Below are 20,537 nucleotides of genomic sequence, written 5' to 3'. Positions count from 1 at the left end.
AGTGGAAATATCGGTAGAGAGGCATATAAAAACTGACAAGTAACCTAAGTGTTTGCTATTGATTTAAAAATCTCATTTCACAGAGCAGGCATTTTTTTTTCATGGCTACCCCATTGTGCATAATACAAAATAAAATAGTCTCACTACAATTGCTATACTGATCCGCAAACACTGAGCCTCTATTTTTGATCTATAACATGCATACATACACTCCTACCCAGATTTCAGAAAGAGAACCATTTATACTTAGTATTAGAGACCCTACAGTTATTCAGTGGTCTGCTGTTTATAAATAAAAAATAGTAAGCTTCAATTTCTTGTCAACAGTAATCTTGTTTATATAAAAATCATTTTTCTGTTATTCCCTGTCTGCTGACAAATGCTTGATTAAAAAACCAAGAACTAAGGGCTTGAGTAGGACACATTTTTAAAGGAAAAAACCCCACTCATCTCTGTTCTGGTCTTTACTGGACATTCAAAACTCTCTTCTCTTTCTCCTTGTTCTCTCTCCCTCACTCTCTCTCCTTCTTTCTTTCTCCCCTCTATCTATCCCCCCTTCCTCATTCCCTTTTCCCATCAGGATAACATTAACTTGAAAGCTGACAATTCAATCACATCTCAAGCAACCCATTTACTCTGTTATTTAATAGGAAGGGGGGAAGCCAGTTACCATAACAACTCAGATCACATGGTAATTATGAGTCTCTAAAATATAGCAAACATACTTTTCACAAGTGTTTTCTAAGAGGAATGTGTAATAAGCACAGACAGAAACTTTTCCCAATTATTATTCACAATTTTTCATCTAATAGTTTCATATTGCATGAATGTGAAACTCTATCTCTGCATACTTTATAAGAAATTGTTTTAAAATAAATAACTGAAAGAAAAAGGCAAATATTTCTTACATTTCAAATTATGGGCTGTATTATATAACCCATGTACTTTGGGGCATCTAGGAAAATAAGTTAAAAGAGAACAGGCAAAACCAAAATATCTTACAAGCAAAGGGAATCAAATGATCAATTTTTTATAAAGAATGTAGAAAACAAAGATTTCATTCAGAGTAGTGCTGCTAATAAGTCTGGATAAGGTTTCCCTGAAATGGACATGAAAGAATGAGCTCATACTTAATTCCTGAGGCAGAAATATGGGTTTGGATAAACTAGCAGCAAAATCAGGAAAATTTAATCGTGCCCAAAGAGGGAAGAAATAATGAAGACTGCCATTCTTATCCAGGACAAATAGGTATCACCAATTTAGGTAAGTAGTTAGAAATGCCAAAGGATGACAAGACAGCAGCAGATTTCAGGAAAGAAACTGTCATTCATCTTCAGCTTCCTCATCAGCCAGGCAACCAGGTTACTCTCAGGATGAGAAGTGGTTATAAATTAGAGCAGAAGAAGACAGTTATTTGAGCATGGTAAAGCCCTAGTGCATCTGAAATGACCTCTAGTTGTCCCTGTTCAAAGCAGCAGAGACAGAGTGCATTTCAGTTTTAGAGAAAGTTAAGTGGGGCAGTTATTATACAGAACTGCTCTTAGCACAGATCTGAGTTTTTCAAGTAACATTAGAGAATTTTATTTTAAGAATAGTCAATATTTTTTTAAAAAAAATATGGGGGGTATAGTATTTTCCCCAATGTGTTTATTAAAGACTACACCTAAGAAAATGGGGGCTGGAGCATTAGCATAGCAGGTAGAGCATTTGCCTTGCTTTGCAGCTGACCGAGTTTGATCCTCAACATCTCATGATTCTCTGAGCCTGACAGGAGTGATTTCTGAGCACAGAGCCAGGAGTAACCCTTGAGAACTGCTGGATGTGGCCCAAAATAAAAAAAAAAAAAAAAGAAAGTGAAAACTTCTTTAGGACACTAAAATTTTTTATTTAATTGATGTAAATATTGAGTAATAATAATAATTATATAATTCAAAATACACTTAAAATATAAGAACAGGACCTGAAGAGACAGCACAGCAAGGTAGGGTACTTGCCTTGCAGATGGCTGGCCTGAATTAATCCTTGGCACCCTATATGATTCCTGAGTACAGAGTAATTCCTGAGTACAGAGCCTAGAGTAACCCCTGAGCTTCTTTGGTATGGCCCCCCCACCTTTTTTATATAAAAAGATCAGATCATGTACATGTACGAAGTTATTTTAGCCAATCAATCATTCAATCTTATTTATTCCCTCACTCATAGTCACTTCACTCATTTATCACTCAACTGAAATTGTAGACATTAAGAAGGGCGTAAAGTATCATATAAAGATAGCTATTGTTGGGTGAAGAGGAAAAGCTAAACCATATACAGGATTACAACAAAAATGGCACATAAGATTCTCCACACAATGGAGAATCATCATGCAGAGGTAGATGAAGAGCTACAGATACAAAAAGATCTTTCATATGTGAATAGAAAGATATATAAGCAAGAAAAATAAATTCTCAAAGAAATAGAACCTAAAAACTGACCCTACAGAACTAAACTTAGCAAGGAAAAGTGGGGAGGGGTATTGGGACATTGGTAGAAGAAAATGTCCCTTGGATTGAAAAAACACTGTATCCATGAAATCCTACCAATAGTAGTACTTAAAATACTATTAAAATTGTAATACATGTTACATGGTGTTTGTCGGTGGTTGTGGACCACCACATTTTGTGATTGCTAAGGGCTTACTACTATGTTCGGGAATTACCCTTGTATTGTTCCAGAACTATATATGGTGCGTAGATATTGGTCTAGGGGGTGACCACCTGCAATTAAGCATTTTGCCTAGAGCCCCAATAATATAACATCCCCAAACACGTCTGAAAAAGAACTCTAGAAAAATGTACAAATAAACTATATATACATTCAAATTTCAAAAGGATTGAAATTATTAACTGAACCAACATTGAAAGAAATACCTACTATAGGAATACCAGGCACTGAACTTCACATGACCAAAACAACACCCTGGATTTTATGAAGTTAGTATTTTATCAAAAGAGACAAAACATTCTCATGAATGATGTAAACCCCCTCATGAGTCTTCTTTAGGTTTAGTAGGATTAGACAGCAAATATTCCCATATATTAAATGAAAGAACAAGAGATGAGTTTGTAATGTTCTCAATTTAACTCGGGAATTTTGTAAAATTATTTCAAGGTTTAATTTTCAGGTTCCTATCTATGTAACTCTATTAATTTGGGGAAAGTTCATAGTACTAACTATAGAATATAATTATAATTTTTAAATATAATATCTTTATTTAAGCAGGTTTACAAACATGTTTGTAGTTGGATTTTCAGTTATAAAAAGATCACATCTCTTCATGAGTGCAACATTTCCATCAACACCCCCATTTCCCTCCTCAGCCCACCCTGCCACCTGTATTTGAGACAGGCATTCTACTTCTCTCACTCATTGACATTGTCCATGATAGTTGTCAATGTAGTTATTACTCTAACTGCACTCACCACTCCTTTGTGGTGAGCTTCATATCGTGATCCAGTCTCTAGTTCTCATCTCTATTGTCTCTGGGGCATTAATACAATAATGTCTATTATTTTTCTTAAAACCCCATAGATAAGTGAGACTATTCTGCATCTATCTCTCTCCCCTCTGACTTTATTTCATCCAGCATAATAGTTTCCATGTCCATCTATGTATAGGAAAATTTCATTAGTTCATTTCTCCTGACAGCTGCATAATATTCCATTTATATATGTACCACTGTTTCTTTAGCCATTCACCTGTTGAAGGGCATCTTGTTATTTCCAGATTCTATCTATTGTAAAATAGCGCTGCTATGAATACTAAATATAGAAATTAGATAAAGTACATAAAAATCAATTCTTATTTTATTTTTTAAAACCCTTTTCTTCAAAATTACAAGCTTGTTTGCAGTCATAAAAGGAACAGCCTCCTTCACCTGTGCAACATTATACCACCAATGCCCCCAACTCCCTCCTCTCTCACCTCCTGCCTGTATTTGAGACAGATATTGTACTTCGCTCACTCATAAGAAACCATAAAAGACATTACAGTAATAATACCCAGAGACAATAGAGATGACGGCTGAAAGGACCAGTTCATAATATGAATGAAGCTTACCACAAAGGGTGGTGAGTGCAGTTAGAGAAATAACTACACTAAAAAATATCAAAACATTGGTAATGAGTGAGGAAATCAATTCTTAAAATGCCCAAACTATTAGCTTTCATTATAGAAATAGCTACTCTTAGTAAGCACATTTTAAAAGTCTCACAATTTATTTTTCATAATTTGAGAAAGTATAGCACATCCTTTCTGATTAAAAGGGGCCAGAGCGGTGGTGCAAGCAGTAGGGTGTGTTGCTTTGCATGCGCTAACACAGGACAGACCGTGGTTTGATCCCCCCATGTCCTATATGGTCCCACAAGACAGGAGCAATTTCTGAGTTCATAGCCAGGAGTAATACCTGAGTGTCACCGGGTGTGGCCAAAACACCAAATAAAAAAAATTATAAGATGAAATCCAAATGAAAATCTTTATTTTTGTTTTTCAGCTGATCATTATTTTAAAATAATGATCCTTACTTCCACTGATATTTCTTCAGTACTTGATTATACAAATAACAATATATTAATCCAAATTTTTCTTTGTTCATATCTAAAGCACACCTCATAAATCCTGAACCATTCACTGAATTTATTATCCATATTCTGCTATCATCCACATGAACACTTCTTGTATATTTAAAATCCATTTTTCATGAACACACTACACTTATTCTTCAAAACACCTAAGCACTTGACTTACAAACACAAAAATAGATAGAAATTCTCTCTTTTTTTTTCTAACAAAAAAAGACATTCGAAAATAATCTAAAAATCATCCATGTTTTTCACTCATGAAATTACATTAAGTTCCCATATAAATGTTGTTTTCAGATCTTTCCTCCCTCCTTAATTAAAATATCTTATTAAGATGCTATTAGGGGGCTGGAGTGATGGCACAAGCGGTAGGGAGTTTGCTTTGCGTATGCTAACCTAAATAATGACTGTGGTTCAATCCCCCAGAGTCCCATAAACTATCCCAAGCTGGGAGCCATTTCTGAGCCATCAGCAGGAGTAAACCCTGAGCGTCACCAGGTGTGGTCCAACAAGCCAAAAAAAACAGATACTCTATTAGAAAAAAATATCTTAAACCAAGTATTTATAGGTTTGGAACTCTAATTAGGGGTCAAGTGGGGGCACAAGCGGTAAGGCATCTGCCTTGCCCACACTAGCATAGGATGAACAGCGGTTCGATCCCCCAGTGTCCCATATGGTCCCCCAAGCCAAGAGCGATTTCTGAGCACATAGCCAGGAGTAACCCCTGAGCTTTACTGGGTGTGGCCCCAAAACAAAAAATATATAAATAAAAAGAAACTAATTAAATTTAATAGCATGACACAGGATAAAGTTGGATCTTTAAACATCTGTACTTTGGTACACTAGTTGGTGACAATTGACATGATACAATGTATAATAAAAACAAAGTAAAGAAAAACAAAATTTCTATATCTTGTATCAGAAAAACTGTATACAAAATTGGGCTTATGGGTTGCGGCCACACCAGTGGTGCTTACTCCTTCCTGCTCTGTGTTCAGAGATCTTTCCAGGCAGTGCTTGGGGGAACTATATGTAGTACAAAGAATGGAAACTGGGTAAGCTCACACAAGCCTTATCTGCCATGCTATCTTTCTGGATTATAAAAATTTTTGTAAGAACTATCTATATAAAACTCACTGAAACTTTGGGGCCAGATAGAAAGTATAATGGGTAAGGCTTGCCTTGCAGAGGGCCAAACTGGATTTGATCCCTGGCATCCTATACAGTCCCCACAGAACTACCACAAATAATTCCTGAGTACAGAGCCAGGAGTAACCTCTGAGCATTGCCAAGTATGACCCCAAACAAAAATTCACTAAAGTTTCCATTTATAACTAATTATAACAATAGTTGTAATTGGTAACTAAAATTTCTATTCATAATTATAAATTTTCATTTTAACTATCATTTTAATTAGACCTAAATTACATAAGTCTAATTTTAATAAGAGAAATATTGCTATATTTTACTATTAATTCAAACATTTTAGTTTATAATCATATGAAGGATCAGTAACTATTAATATAAAAAAGCTACAAAACATGGCTGGAGAGATAGCTCAATAGACTGAGTGTATGATTTGCACGCACAAAGTCTAGGTTCACTATATGGCACCACAGGGTTCCCTGAGCACCCCAAAGTCACTTTAAAAAGCATAACCTGGAGGAGCTCTTGAGAAAGAACTTTGACACTGTTGGCTGTGGCACCAAAACTAACAACATATATTTCTAACTCTTTTGCAGCTTCTTATTTTCCTTTGATATTGCTCTATTATGTGATGATCTAATTTCATCAAATTATCTCAAATACTATTAACTTTATTTTAAAATAGTGGTACGAAGAAAAGATACAATAAACACCAAGCCAAACATTTTAATTTTTTCCAAATACTTTTATTTACTCTTAATACCCAGCATCCAAGATAGAAAAACTGGTGCCCTACATACTTGCAAAGGATTAGAATTGAAAAATGGGTGAGATTAATTTTTATATAATAAGTTAATATTTATTCTGAACAACAGAAGTTAAACATTGGTGTAATAAACCAAATTCCTAGAAGATATTTCTTAATAATTCTCTAAGAAAAGAATGCCAGTTTCTTTCAGAATTGTATAAAAATAGTTTAGTATTCAGTTAAGTGGAACCCTCCCCCACCAAAACCAAGCAATGCAGTAAGAAGAGCCTTCTTCTTCTAGAAAGTTCAGGAAGTACTTCTTACAGGAGTATAAGGTACCTACCTCATGCACTAAAGCAAGAGAGGTCTGCTTGAAACTTCGTCCTCTACTGGCCATCAGTCGATTTAATGGTTTGCCATCTTTACTCTGATACATTGAAATATCATAACAAAATAGCATGCCACCTTAAAGGAAAAAAAAGATTCTTACGGAAAAATTTCATTAATAAGACTTCCACTAATTCCTTTTATAATTTAATTATATAGGAATATTTAGAAATAGAAAAATTTGTCAGGCACATTATGATTTTTCACTACCAGTATCTTAAGGGAAAAATAGAGGCGACAGAGTAAACAACTATTTTTAGGGTGAGAAAGATAGTTTAAAGGACTGTGAGAACATTTCTTACTTGTTGGAGTCCCAGATTTTATCACTGGTATCACATAGACCCCAAGCACTGGAAGTGCTGAGTGTCAGTGGCTATGGCTCACTTGTAGATAAATGGAAAAAAAAAAAAAACCCACAAGATCTATTTTAAATTCTGTGGACTAGTAGGGATTCTATTAAACTTAAATAGTACATAACATGAACACCTGATACCATAGGTTCCTTCAATTTCCAAACATAAGTTTTCCTCATACCTGCACTAGTGTACATTCAATCTTCCTTTTTTTGATTCTTTTTCTCCCTGTACTTCCCACTCTGGTCCAACTAAGTTCTCAATTAACCTTTTAATTCCAACGAGCTCCCAGTGTCAATATGATAGTGAAACGTGAGCAACATCGAAGTGCTGGAATATTAGGTAGCAGGGTTTTGAAAACCAGTCATTTTGAGCCAATAGGCCATTCAAAGTTCATTCAAGAACTTGTATTTAAAAATCAAGATCATTTCATTTTAAGCTGTTCTTATTTACTAAGTGTAATATATACAATGCCTGCATCAAACGAGTATGGATCAATGAATTTTCAGACTAGACAAGAATCTAGCATCCAGATGAAGAAACAAAATATCATCAACATCCCAGAAATTCTACCTATTCTCCTTCCTGTCACATGTTCCCTCACCTAAAGTTATGCTAAAAAAACTTCTAGCAACCATTTCACATGTTTTGGTATTTGATATAAATAAGTTCAGATATTCCTGGCTACTCACCAGGAATAATAATCATTGTAAGAATCATTCAAATTATGATTAGCAGTTGTAGCATAGTCAATCTGATTGCTAATAATATTCCATTTAAACAAACCCCAAACTTAAGGGGCTCAACTTCATTGAACCCTATAAAATTGAAGTTGTGGAGTAACAAGGAATTCATCCAGTACCAGTTATCTTTTCTTTGCTTTCCTTTTTTTTTTTTTTTTTTTTTTTAATTTTTGGGCCCCACCCACAGCATTCGGGTTACTCCTGGCTTTTCGCTCAGAAGTCAATCCTGGAAGGCTCAGGGGACCATATGGAATGCTGGGGATCAAACCCAGCTTTGTCCCAGGTTAGCTGCTTGCAAGGTAAATGCCTTACAGCTGTGTTATCACTCTAGCCTCCAGTACTAGTTTTCCAAAGTGGTTGAAAGAACTTCAATTCCCATCATTGATTCTAGTTGTTCTACATAACTGCCAATACTATGCATTATATACCTTCATCATTTTAGCTATTTTGCTAAGTACATTACTTATTGTCATTTTAATTCATATTTCCCTGATGAGCAATGAAGCTGATCGTCTACTTCAATGAGCATAGAGCTTCACTGAAACCCACGAAGACCTTGTTTTTAAAGTGTTGCCTTTTTTTTCTCGTTTTCTGTTGAACGTATTTTTTAAATTAATTTTAATTTTTTGTTAGCTTATTTGGGGGGGGCACAACTGGCAATGATCAGTGTAATTAATTATTGGTATTTGTTTAGCAAGGTTCTTAAGATGAAAGCATAACTTATGATTATTTTCCTTCCTTTCTTCATATAGACATTGAAGGTATAAATTTCCCTTTAACACCCACAAGTTGTGCAATAACTTATTTCCATTATCATTCAATTCAAAAATAATTTTTATTTCCATTTTGATCTTCTCTTTGATCCATATATTGTTTATAATTATGTGTTCAGCTTCCAGGCTCCTGGAGACATTGCAGTTATTTTTTAAAATTTTCTTTATTTACTGTAACCCATAGCCATTAGAAGATAGTACGAAATGACTTTAGTACTTTAAATTTTTTTAGAAACTTATGATTCATCCTAAGATTTGGTGGTGGTAGGGTTTTTTTTTTTGTTTGTTTTTTTGTTTTTTTTTGTTTTTTGTTTTTGCTGTGAAGGTTCAAACCTAGGGCCTCACACATGTAAGGCAAGAGATCTGCCACTGAGCTATATCCCTTAATTTCTTGTTCCTAAGAGCATGAATTTTAGCACTGTAAAGTACAATGCTTTATGTCAACTAAATAAAGTGTATTCATGTATTTTGAAAACTTTCTGATTTTTTTTGCCTGCTAGTTCTTCACATATTAGAAGAGACATTTCTTTTTCCTCTATGATTTTGTCTATTTCTTCTAGTTCTGCTAACTTCTAGTATACATATTTTCTACTTATGCTAAAATGTGTTGACAAATATTGTTACATAACCTTAAGTTTACCTTTATTTGTCACATACATTTTTCATACACATATACATATTTGAAGATATTGCATTTCATGTATTCTAAGTAGAACTGTGCTCCTATCTTACCAGGGTGACTTTTTTAGCTTTGTAAAATGGCTCCTTTATTACTAGCTTCTTCCTTTTTCAGAAGCTTAAAGCTTTTTTTGATTATAGGCTAGATAGTATATAAAAAGAACCACAGAAAGTCTAAGTGTTGTTATCTTTTATCATAGAGGTGTTTCTTTTCACCTCTGTTAGTCAGATAGAATGAACACAGGAGGTTGATCTGGGTTAGACTTGATTATAGCTTTGGCAAACCTCAGTCTAACTGTTTCAACCCTGTTCTTGGATATGCCTCCTGCTCAAATTTTCAATCTAATAGTTTGACTCCTCAATACAGAAGAAATAGAGATTTGGAGTTATCTTCAAAGGTTTTCAGCTGGTTCATTATTCTTCCAGCACATAAAGAATCAAAGTTTAGAAGCTACATTGAGTGAAACATTGTGTACTTGAGGTCTCCTAAATTCCAAATTTTGTCATTCAGGCTCTTTAGGAATACCAAGATTGTTGATAGTTTCTCTGCCTCCTGCACCGACATATTCTTTTGTTTTGTTTTTGGGTCACAATCCATAGCACTCAGGGTTAATCCCAGCTCTATACTCAGAAATCACTCCTGGCATCACTCAGAGGACCATATGGGATACCAGGATTCGAACCATTGTCCTTTAGCATGCAAGGCAAACACCTTGCCTCCATGCTAACTCTCCAGCCCCACCAACATATTCTTAAAATTAAGTTTGAATTTATCTCTAGCTCAGGCCAGAATTAGAAAGAGAACCCAGCTAAATACAGTTCTTTACTCCAGTATCAATTTACTAGTTGAGTGCTTTGTTTTCTAGCTCATTCTCCTAGCTAATAGCACAAGACTGAAGAATGAAGATTTTACTTTGCCTTTCAAAAACTTATTTTATCAGAAAACAGCTCATAAATAGCAAATACAAATTTGTCACCTGTATTTTTCTGAGACTTCAGTGAAACACAAAAAGCAAACTAGAGAGATGATAGGCAGATAAATGTACATGGGTAAATAAATTAACACATAAGAGTAACTTTAGTATAAGAATTTTTGCTCGGGCCTGAAGAGATAGCACAGCGGCGTTTGCCTCGCAAGCAGCCGATCCAGGACCAAAGGTGGTTGGTTCGAATCCCGGTGTCCCATATGGTCCCCTTGCCTGCCAGGAGCTATTTCTGAGCAGACAGCCAGGAGTAACCCCTGAGCACCGCCGGGTGTGACCCAAAAACCAAAAACCAAAAAAACAAAAAAACAAACAAAAAAAAATTTTTTTGCTCAAGATTATAGAGCCTAAAATAAACAAACAAACAAACAAAATGGGGCTGGCGAGGTGGCGCTAGAGGTAAGGTGTCTGCCTTGCAAGCACTAGCCAAGGAAGGACAACAGTTCAATCCCCCGGCGTCCCATATGGTCCCCCCAAGCCAGGGGCAATATCTGAGCATTTAGCCTGCAGTAACCCTGAGCATCAAACAGGTGTGGCCCTAAAAAACAAAAACCAAACAAACAAAAAAGATTATAGAGCCTGAAAACTCCCACAGTCTTCTACTGCAAGTTGGAGAACTAAAAAAAAAAAAAAAAAAAATTGGTGTGATTTAGTCAGAGTCCTTAAATCTGAGAAATGGGAGAACAAATGTCCAAAGAAGATGGATATCCCAGATCAAAATTTAAAAAATAAACCAAGGGCCGAAGCAGTGGTGCAGTGGTAGGGCATTTGCTTTGCACATGGCTGACCTAGGGCAGACCCAAGCCAGGAGCGATTTCTGAGCACAGAGCCAGGAGTAACCCCTGAGCATCACTGGGTGTGGCCCAAAAACCAAAACCAAATCAAACAAACAAACAAACAAAAAAAACAAAATAAAACCAACATCAAAAATACAAACAAATAGAAAAACTACTCTTTCTCTGCCTCTGTATTTCTATTTTATTCTTTTATTAAGCTGATTGCTATGCACCCATGGTGGAGAAAGTATCTACTCAGTCAACTGATTCTAAACATCTCTTCTAAAAACACATAACCGTAGGAATGTTGTGCTCTCTCTCTCACTCTCTCTCAGGGTTGCTCGATATAATCAAGTTAGCACATAAAAATAACTATCACATTACCTCACCTTATAGAACCACTAAAAAGTTCCACTGGTTTATCTTCTTACCCCACTTCCTGGGCCAAGCTCCAATCTGGGCTCAATCTTTGGTGAATAGTCAGCAAAGGTTGGGATGGGATAAAAAGGAGATAGATGTAAAATGTTCTTATTAGTCTTTTGATTTGTTCATTGTGCCTATCGTTTTCTGATACCTTTGAAAGATGATTTATTTTCATCATTTATCCTCCTGGGTCTATATGATAGTAATGCCCTGCCATGACCTGAAAGAAGAAATTAAGTCATAACATTAAAAAATTAGTGTCTTAATATTATTGCTGTGCTCACCTGCAAGACCTGGTTTCAATCCTGGCTGCTTATTTTTTTCATACATTTTCAATATAAAATTGGGGATTCCTGCTACAGTCTTCCCTTGATCTGAACGGGCACCTCCTCTTAACGCAGAGTGATATACCCCACGGGGCATATTCACCATTTCTTGCTTCACAAGTGAGGTAAAAAACTCCTCCAAAGCTGAAAGAGGATAAAAGGATATCAAAAGTAAACACAGCATACTAGAAGAGAAACAGTCATTCTATACTTGCCTATATAAAATTTAGGTCCCTTTCTAGGTATTTCCCCAATCAAAACAAAATATTTGGTAGATCAAGCTAAATCTTACACTTAATTTTTTCTTGCATTTCCTTCCTTTCCTTCCTCCCTTCCTTCCGTCTTTTCCTCCCTCCCTTTCTCCCTTTCTTTCCTTTCCCCTTCTTCCCTCCCTTTCTCATTTCCCTCCCTTCCTTTCCCCTTTTTTCCCTCCCTCCCTCCCTCCCTCCCTCCCTTCCTTCCTTCCTTCCTTCCTTCCTTCCTTCCTTCCTTCCTTCCTTCCTTCCTTCCTTCCTTCCTTCCTTCCTTCCTTCCTTCCTTCCTTCCTTCCCTCCTTTTCTCACTCCCTTCCTCCCTCATTGCTTTGTCCCTCCTTCCCCTCCTCATTGTTCTGTCCTTACTTCCCTCCTCCGTCCATTGCTCTGTCCCTCCATCCCTCCCTCCTTTCATTTTGGGGTCAAACCTGGTAGTACTCAGGACTTAACACCTGGTTCTACCCTCTGGGATCACTCCTAGTAGATTTAGGGTGACAGGAATCAAATCCAGGTCAGTTGTGTGAAATATAAGCCCATTATTTTCTGTACTATCTTTCTGGCTCACTTAAATTTCTTAAGTGCAATCCATTAGCAATCTTTCTAGATCTACTTACAAAACTATAACCTGAGGGGAAAGATATGGGTCAAGAGGTAGAATATGATTCTGGGTTCTGTCCCTGGACCCTCTCACTTGACTCTCTCCTCCCAGCATTGTTTAATGTCATCCTAGTGGCTCCTGAGTACCACTGCCAGATATGATTCCCATAACAATCATATATGAAAGTGGAAATATATAGAGACACACACATCTCCATATATCCTGAAGTTACCCATTTCTCATTTCCACTGCCACTGTCTATCTTTTCTCTTCCTTATCATCTCTTCATTACTACTTCTACAAATTAACCTTCATTCACCTAGAAGCCAGAGTTTTATGCCACTCCCCTCCCAAACATCAGCCTTTGGTATTTCACTCCTTATATTAACAGCATACTTTTAACAATGATCAAGAAATTTATAATCTAGTTAGCCCCTGATTGTGCTTATGATCTCATTGCTGTTCTCCTTCCTAGCTATTTAAAGATACACTTCCACATGACAATTTTCCTCTTCTGAAATAAACAAAATTCATATCTAAATCATGGCCATATCTTTTGCTATTCTACCCATTTTGATATACTAACCCCAGATGCCCATGTGACTAGATCCTTCTCATTCAGGTATTTTCAGAGAGGCTTTTTAAATGTCTTCCTTTCAAATGTAGTACTATTAGTAAATTATTAAAATAAAGAACAATGAAATACCCAAATACTGGTTTATATTCAAGTGCTATATTCCTATGGACCACTAGAGGTTCCCCGATGCAGGAACAAAAGCAAAAAACCATTTAAGTCAAGTAAAGATTATCTGGAAAACAGAAAACTATTACATACTCCTTTAGTATAAGAACAAAAAGGTAAAAGTCTTGTTTGAAGTCTCATATGTATTGAAATTTAAAGTCAAAAAGACAGTAAAGCCACCTTGGAGCATCTACAATATGCCAGTTCTGTCATTCATACATAAAATTTTAAGGTTTTGGCAAGTTTCTCTATTAAATCCCAGTGAACATCTGTGTGGTATGTTTCCCACATACCATACCCCCACAAATTCATCCTTTACCTGTCCTGAACACCAGAAAAATATCTTTAGCAGCAGAATCCAAAGACTCCTTTAGTATCTGGTTAACTTTATTCAGTGGGAGACACTGGCCAGAAATCAGAGAAAGGATACTGACAAAACTGGCAAATAAAATTCCCAGATATTCAGCTGCAGTATTTTTACAGATTTTGCCTCCCTCGATAGTACTGGTCCCTCATAGATTGCCCTATTTAGGGACAAATGCCGGTTCATATCTCCTAACTGCTACCTCCCCATCTCTTTAGGCTGAGTGCTGAAACCACATAGAGATGATTCATCATTTCCTGTGAATTTCCCTTAACTTTGACAACACAACTGCAAATGTTACTGAGCTCTTGTCTCTTACTCCATCTGAATTGGCCTTTCCCTTTGCTGTCAAGACCCCAATTGATATCAGTAAGTTATCAAAATGAAATATATGACTAATACCCAGTTATAGTCCAGATATTTCAACTGCTGTACACACATGCACATATATAACTGTTTCAAGCTCAGTATGAGTATAAACTTTTCAGGATGTAGCTATGAATCATCTGAAAGAACAGAAATAAGGTGAGAAGGGATATTTTCTTGTTTCATAGAAGTAATCTTATGCTGTAAAATCTAATGCATGTCAAGAAAAAAAATCTAACATTCAAAAATAGATAAATCATGAAGTGGAAGAAAGTCAAATTTATCAAGCTCTTCAGCAAACTAGGGATTATCAAACATCCATCCCTGAGAATAGTTTTCATGAGGAAAGGTAGCATGAATATCACTGGCACAGAAAGTACCATCTTCCCTTAGCCATTCAACTAGTAATTGGGATTTATTTTTACCTTTACTCTTTATTTTTTTTTTTTTCTTTTCGGCCACACCTGTTTGATGCTCAGGAGTTACTCCTGGCTAAGCGCTCAGAAATTGCCCCTGGCTTGAGGGGACCATATGGGACACAGGGGGATCGAACCACGGTCCTTCCTTGGCTAGCGCTTGCAAGGCAGACACCTTACCTCTAGCGCCACCTCACCGGCCCCACCTTTAGTCTTTCAAACTTGTCCACTCCCTTCCTTGCAGATGACCAGATAAAAAATTCAGAACTGAAAATTGGTTGGCCATAGGGTGCTACATACAGTATAAAGATTTAAAGCAATTTAAATGTCCTTAAAAAAAAGTAAACAAGCAAACAGTGGTGTAAGACTACTAATATATACATAAACATATAACTAACTATATTGATTTTGGGGGCCATATCAGACAGTGCATAGTGCTTACGGATAGTTCTGTGCTCAGAGATCACTCCTAGTAGGCTCAGGAGCAAATGGGATGCCAGGAATTAAGCCCAGGTCAACCATCTACAAGCAAATGCCCTACCTACCAGAGTACTATTACTCTGGCCCCACTACTCATATAAATTTATTTTTTTTAATGCAGAACATATTTATTTCTTTTAATTCTTTAAAAAATATTTTCTTTTATTTAAACACCATGATTACAAAGTTGTTATGTTCCTGGGTTCCCTTCCTCCATGGCAGTCTTTGAGGCGGGCATTTTACTCTTCTCTCTCTGTCTCTGTCTCTCTTTCCCTTTTCCCCCTTTTAGACACAGTTATTTTCACTATTGTTAATGAAGTGGTACTATGCAATAAAGGTGTACGTTATGTCCATGCAATACCCAGTTATTGTCCTGAGTGATCAGTTCTATCATTGTCATAGTTGTGTTTTCTCTGCCCTAACTGCATTGCACCAGTACTTATGGCAAGCTTCCTAACACAGACTGGTCCTCCTAATCCTCATCTCTATTGTCTCTGGATATTATTACCATACTATCATTTATTTTTCTTATATCCTACAAATGATTAAGATGATTCTATGTCTAGCCCTCTACCTCTGACTCATTTCATTCAGTATAATACTCTCCACATCCAGCCATATACAAACAAATTTCATGACTTCATTTTTTCCTAACAGCTGCATAGTATTCCATTGTGTAGATGTGCCACAGTTTCTTTAGACACTCATCTGTTCTCGGGCACTGGAATAAAGAAAGACTCTCAGAAATATGGAATAAACATGAATATTCTCAGATGGATCTGCAGGTATACTATCAATTAACTTTGATAAAGGGGCAAGAAATACAAAATGGAGAAAAGCTTCTTCAGCAATAGTATTGGGAAAACTGGTCAGCTACATGCAAAAAAATGAACTCTTTTCTATTTAATGCAGTACACAAAAGTCACATCAAAATGGATTAAAGACCTTGATATCAGACCTAAAACAATAAGGTACATAGAAGAAAATGTAGGCAGAACACTCCATATTATTGAAGCTAAGGGCATCTTCAAGGAAGAAACACCACTGGCAAAGAATGTGGAAGCAAAAATAAATAAATTGGGATAACATAAACTGAGAAGAGTTTCTGAACTTAAAACAAAAACAAAAACAAAAAACAGTAAGTAGGATAGAAAGACTATCCACAGAAGGGGAGAAGCTATTAACCCAAAAGCTATCTGAGAAGGAGCTAATATCTAAGATATACAAGGCACTGGTAGAATTCATCAAAAAATTTTTTTTAACCCAACCCCATCCAAAAATGGGAAGAAGAAATGAACAGACATTTTCTGAAAGAAGAATACGGATAGCCAAAAAACACATGAACACACAGAGACAAAAGAGATGAGGGCTGGAAGGACCAGCCCAAGACATGAAGCTTACCACAAATATTGGTGAGTGCAGTTAGAGAAATACCACTAACAACTATCATGACAATGTCAATGAGTGAGAGAAGCAGAATGCCTGTTTCAAATACTGAGAGAAGGTTTGCGAGAAGGGAGATGGGGACATTGGTGGAGGGAATGTTGCACTGGTGGGGGGGGGGGTGTTCTATTAATGACTGAAACCCAACTACAAACATGTTTGTAATCTTGGTGCTTAAATAAATATATTATTTTTTAAAAATCAAATATTATAGGGGCCAGAGCAGTAGTGTAGGGGTTAGGCACTTGCCCTGCATGTGTCTGACTTAGGACGGACCGCAGTTCGATCTCTCAGGGTCCTATATAACCCCCCAAGTCAGGAGCGACTTCTGAGCACAGAGCCAGGAGTAACCCCTGAGCATCAAAAGGTGTGGCCCAAAATCCAAAACAAACAAAAAAATAAAATATTATAAAAAAAGGCACATGAAAAAATGTTCTACATTATTAATCATCAGGAATATGCAAATCAAAACAACAATGATATGTCATCTCACATCAGAGACTGGAACATATCACGAAGAACAAGAACAATCAAAACTTGTATGAATGTGGGGGAGAAAGGAACTCTCATTCACTGCTGGTGGGAATGCCAACTACTGAAGTCTTTTTGGAGAACAATATGGATATTCCTCAAAAAGCTAGAAACTGAGCTCCAATATGATCCAGCAATACCATTTCTAGGGATATTCCTAACCCAGAAACACAAAACCAAAATACAAGAATGCCCTCTGCACTCCTGTGTTCATCACCGCTTGATTTATAATAGCCAGAATCTAAAAACAACTCATATTTTTTCTTAAAAATAGAATAATCAACTATTATTTGAATAGATCTGAAAAACATTATGCTGATTTGGAAAAACAAAAGCTAATCTTGAAGATCTATATACTATATTAGAAAACCTGGTGAAATCCAAAGAGGTATATAGTCTAGTATTAATAGTATTAATACTATTAATTAACAGTGTCAATTTTTTGGTTTTAATCATCTGCTATACAAGGTAATGTGAGATACTCTCATTGTATCTCATTGAACAGCTTAGTAAAGTTACTTGGAAATCACTAAGCTATTTTTGCAATATGTTATTAGTCTAAAATTATTTCAAAGGTTAAAAAATTAATCAATACCATTAATAGTACTGCTCAAAATAAAGCAAATTGTTGGGCTTATTTTGTTGTAAATTATTCTTTCACTACAAGTGGGGGAAGTGGTCCAGGATTCACTTACAATTAGTTTTCTTCCTACAGCACTAAAGATCTACTATATATCACCTACCCTTGTGTGTTTTGGGGGTATAAGATATATGTCCTCCTATTTTTATATGCTTTCCAGAAATCTCATAAGAACTGAGGACCTTTGAACAGGGAAAATAGCTTGCCATACACAAACATTTTCTAGACTACTCATGTGGCTCTATTAAAGTTTTCTTAGAAGTTAATCTAAAATCTTCCCCTTTTTAACTGGGAAATAGACTAATAACCAGAGTAATTACTTATACACACTGGAGAAGATCTAGGTATTGAGCATCAAAGCAGTGCACATACTTGGAAAAAAAAAAAAACATAGTTTTGCTCAACTATCTCTCCCCTTCTTGTGCATACCACAAAGACCAAGATGATAAATCCAAGGATAAGGAACAACATCATTTGAATAGCTGAAGAGGACATTTTTTTTGTTTGTTTGTTTTTGGGCCACATCCAGCAGTGCTCAGGGGTTACACCTGGCTGTCTGCTCAGAAATAGCTCCTGGCAGGCACGGGGGACCATATGGGACACAGGGATTCGAACCAACCACCTTAGGTCCTGGATCGGCTGCTTGCAAGGCAAACACCGCTGTGCTATCTCTCCGGGCCCTGAAGAGGACATTTAATATAAGCCTATTTATGATACAGAAAAAACTTTTTCTTCCTTGACCTTAACTTTGGAAGAGGTTCTAAAGTCTGAAAGAGCCATAAAGTAGGAGATGGGATAGAAAAGACAGAAAAAAAAAAGATACAAACAGTAAACTTGTGTTTAAGGCTTGTTCTAGACATCAGGAGAAAGGACAGTGTGAACTCTCAGTTTAGTCCAATGAAGGAAGCAGGAATTGCAAAAAGAAGCTTCGTATATAAATAAATGCTACATATTTGACTAAATTTCTAAAAAAAATCTCCATGTGGAATGAACTAAAAAAAAAAAAAAAACCACTCCAATATTATAGGTTCAATCATGATAGAAAAGTTCTTGTGTTCACTGAAGTTAATTTTCAGAAATTAAAATTTTCACACCTAAAAACATACAAAGCAGAAATGGAACAAATAAGGCATGTTCTACAAAATGTTTGTAAATCATGAAAAACTCCTTAATCCTGAAGAATCATTTACAGAACTTTTTAGTCAGAAGGTAAAACTTAAGAAAAGGTATAAATTCTCACTGATAGTTCACAACCCATTCCTCGGAGGGGCTTATTTGCTGCTCCTGCGAGGAGCATAAGATCTAGAAAGTGAGTATTGCTAAATGCGAAAATCATATAGAATGATTTACACATGAAAATATTAGAATAAAGATTTAAATGTCAAAGTCCTGTAGGCTTTATATCAAAACAGAATTACCATACAGTTTGATCTGTTTTTACAAAGTGTTAATTTATAGCTCTGGGATACAGGTACTCTCTTTAGAGTAACTCTATAAAAAGAATAAATTTATATGGATTAAACTATCCAATAAATCTCTAAAGACCATAATGTTATTTTCACTTAGTTTATGTAATAAAATCATTATTTAAATGTACAGTCCCATAGCAGGTGTCTAGTGGAATATATTTAGCTTTTGAAAGAATTTTAATTTTCTGTAGAATGATTATTTGAACTAGTTTTCCAGTTAAATTTTGTTTTCTTCATGTGTTTTCAATATAACATATTGTAATTACTAGAGTGCATTTTGCATTTCAAATAGAAAATAAAAAATTAAGAATAACCTATGAAAGGCCTGAGCTGTAAGGAACCTACAACAGGGAGGGAATTTGCCTTGCATACTGCCGGCCTGCATTTTATCCCCAACACCCCATATATTCTCTCAAGCCCATCTAAAGTGATTTCTGAGTGCAGAGCCAGGAGCAGTCCTGAGCACAGCTGAGTGTGGCCCCAAAACAAAACAAAAAAGAGTAAGCTATGAGTACAGAACACAAAGTACCACAATTAATTAATTTTCAACAAGAAAATTCACTAAAAAAAAATGCTAGCTCCATTGAAGACAGAGAGAGCACAGCAAATTCGAGACCCCAGTTCAATCCCCAATACCTTATATTGTCTATAGCACCAGAGTGTTCCCTGAGCACAGAGCCAGGAATAAGTCTTGAGCACAGCTGGGTTGGCCCCCAAACCAAAACAAACAAATCCATAAAGATGTAACTTCTCTTGTTATCTATATAGAAGTTACCTGGTAAAACTGAAGGAGCAGTAAGTGACAGCAGTTTGAGATAGCAAGAGCCAGGAACTGTCAGATCCACCTCCTTTTCATCACTCTCCTCATCTTCCTCTTCTTCTAGATCATCAGGAATTTCTGGCCTTATCTGAAGGAAAAAAAAAAAAGTGAAGCCTACTCTAAAACACTGCTTAAAATCTTTTTTTAGTCCTTTTCATGCCATGATTTAAAAACAGACTGATTATTCTATACTGTCAAATGACCACTGTAAATAGGTTTTGAAAGTCTTCATTTGCAGATTAATCACATAGTAAATTCTAATCATCTTATTAGAGATAATCAGTGATCCATGTAAAAAAAGTAATGGATGCATAGTAAGAGAAGCATTGTATCACAGCATAAACAAGGATTATGGGAATTAAAAAAAAATTTAAACCACACAACAATTAAATACAAATACTAACACAATCAATATATTGAACTTCTAAGGTTTAAAATTAAATGTTTATCGTGTTTGAA

The 20,537-nt window shown here is 35.9% G+C and overlaps 1 protein-coding gene across 1 annotated transcript in view; it reads right to left on the bottom strand.

Moving 5' to 3' along the window:
• Positions 1–20,537, bottom strand: part of FOCAD (focadhesin) — a 326,609-nt gene that overhangs the window by 112,407 nt on the left and 193,665 nt on the right. The window contains 3 exon segments of the mRNA XM_049769400.1: positions 6,857–6,978; positions 11,914–12,099; positions 20,034–20,166. Of these exon segments, the coding sequence (XP_049625357.1) occupies positions 6,857–6,978; positions 11,914–12,099; positions 20,034–20,166 (441 nt within the window).

Source organism: Suncus etruscus, chromosome 1, assembly GCF_024139225.1.
Source record: "Suncus etruscus isolate mSunEtr1 chromosome 1, mSunEtr1.pri.cur, whole genome shotgun sequence".
Taxonomy (NCBI): Eukaryota; Metazoa; Chordata; class Mammalia; order Eulipotyphla; family Soricidae; genus Suncus; species Suncus etruscus.
The sequence above is the reverse complement of the archived record's forward strand: the minus strand, read 5'-3'. Positions and strand labels throughout refer to the sequence as shown.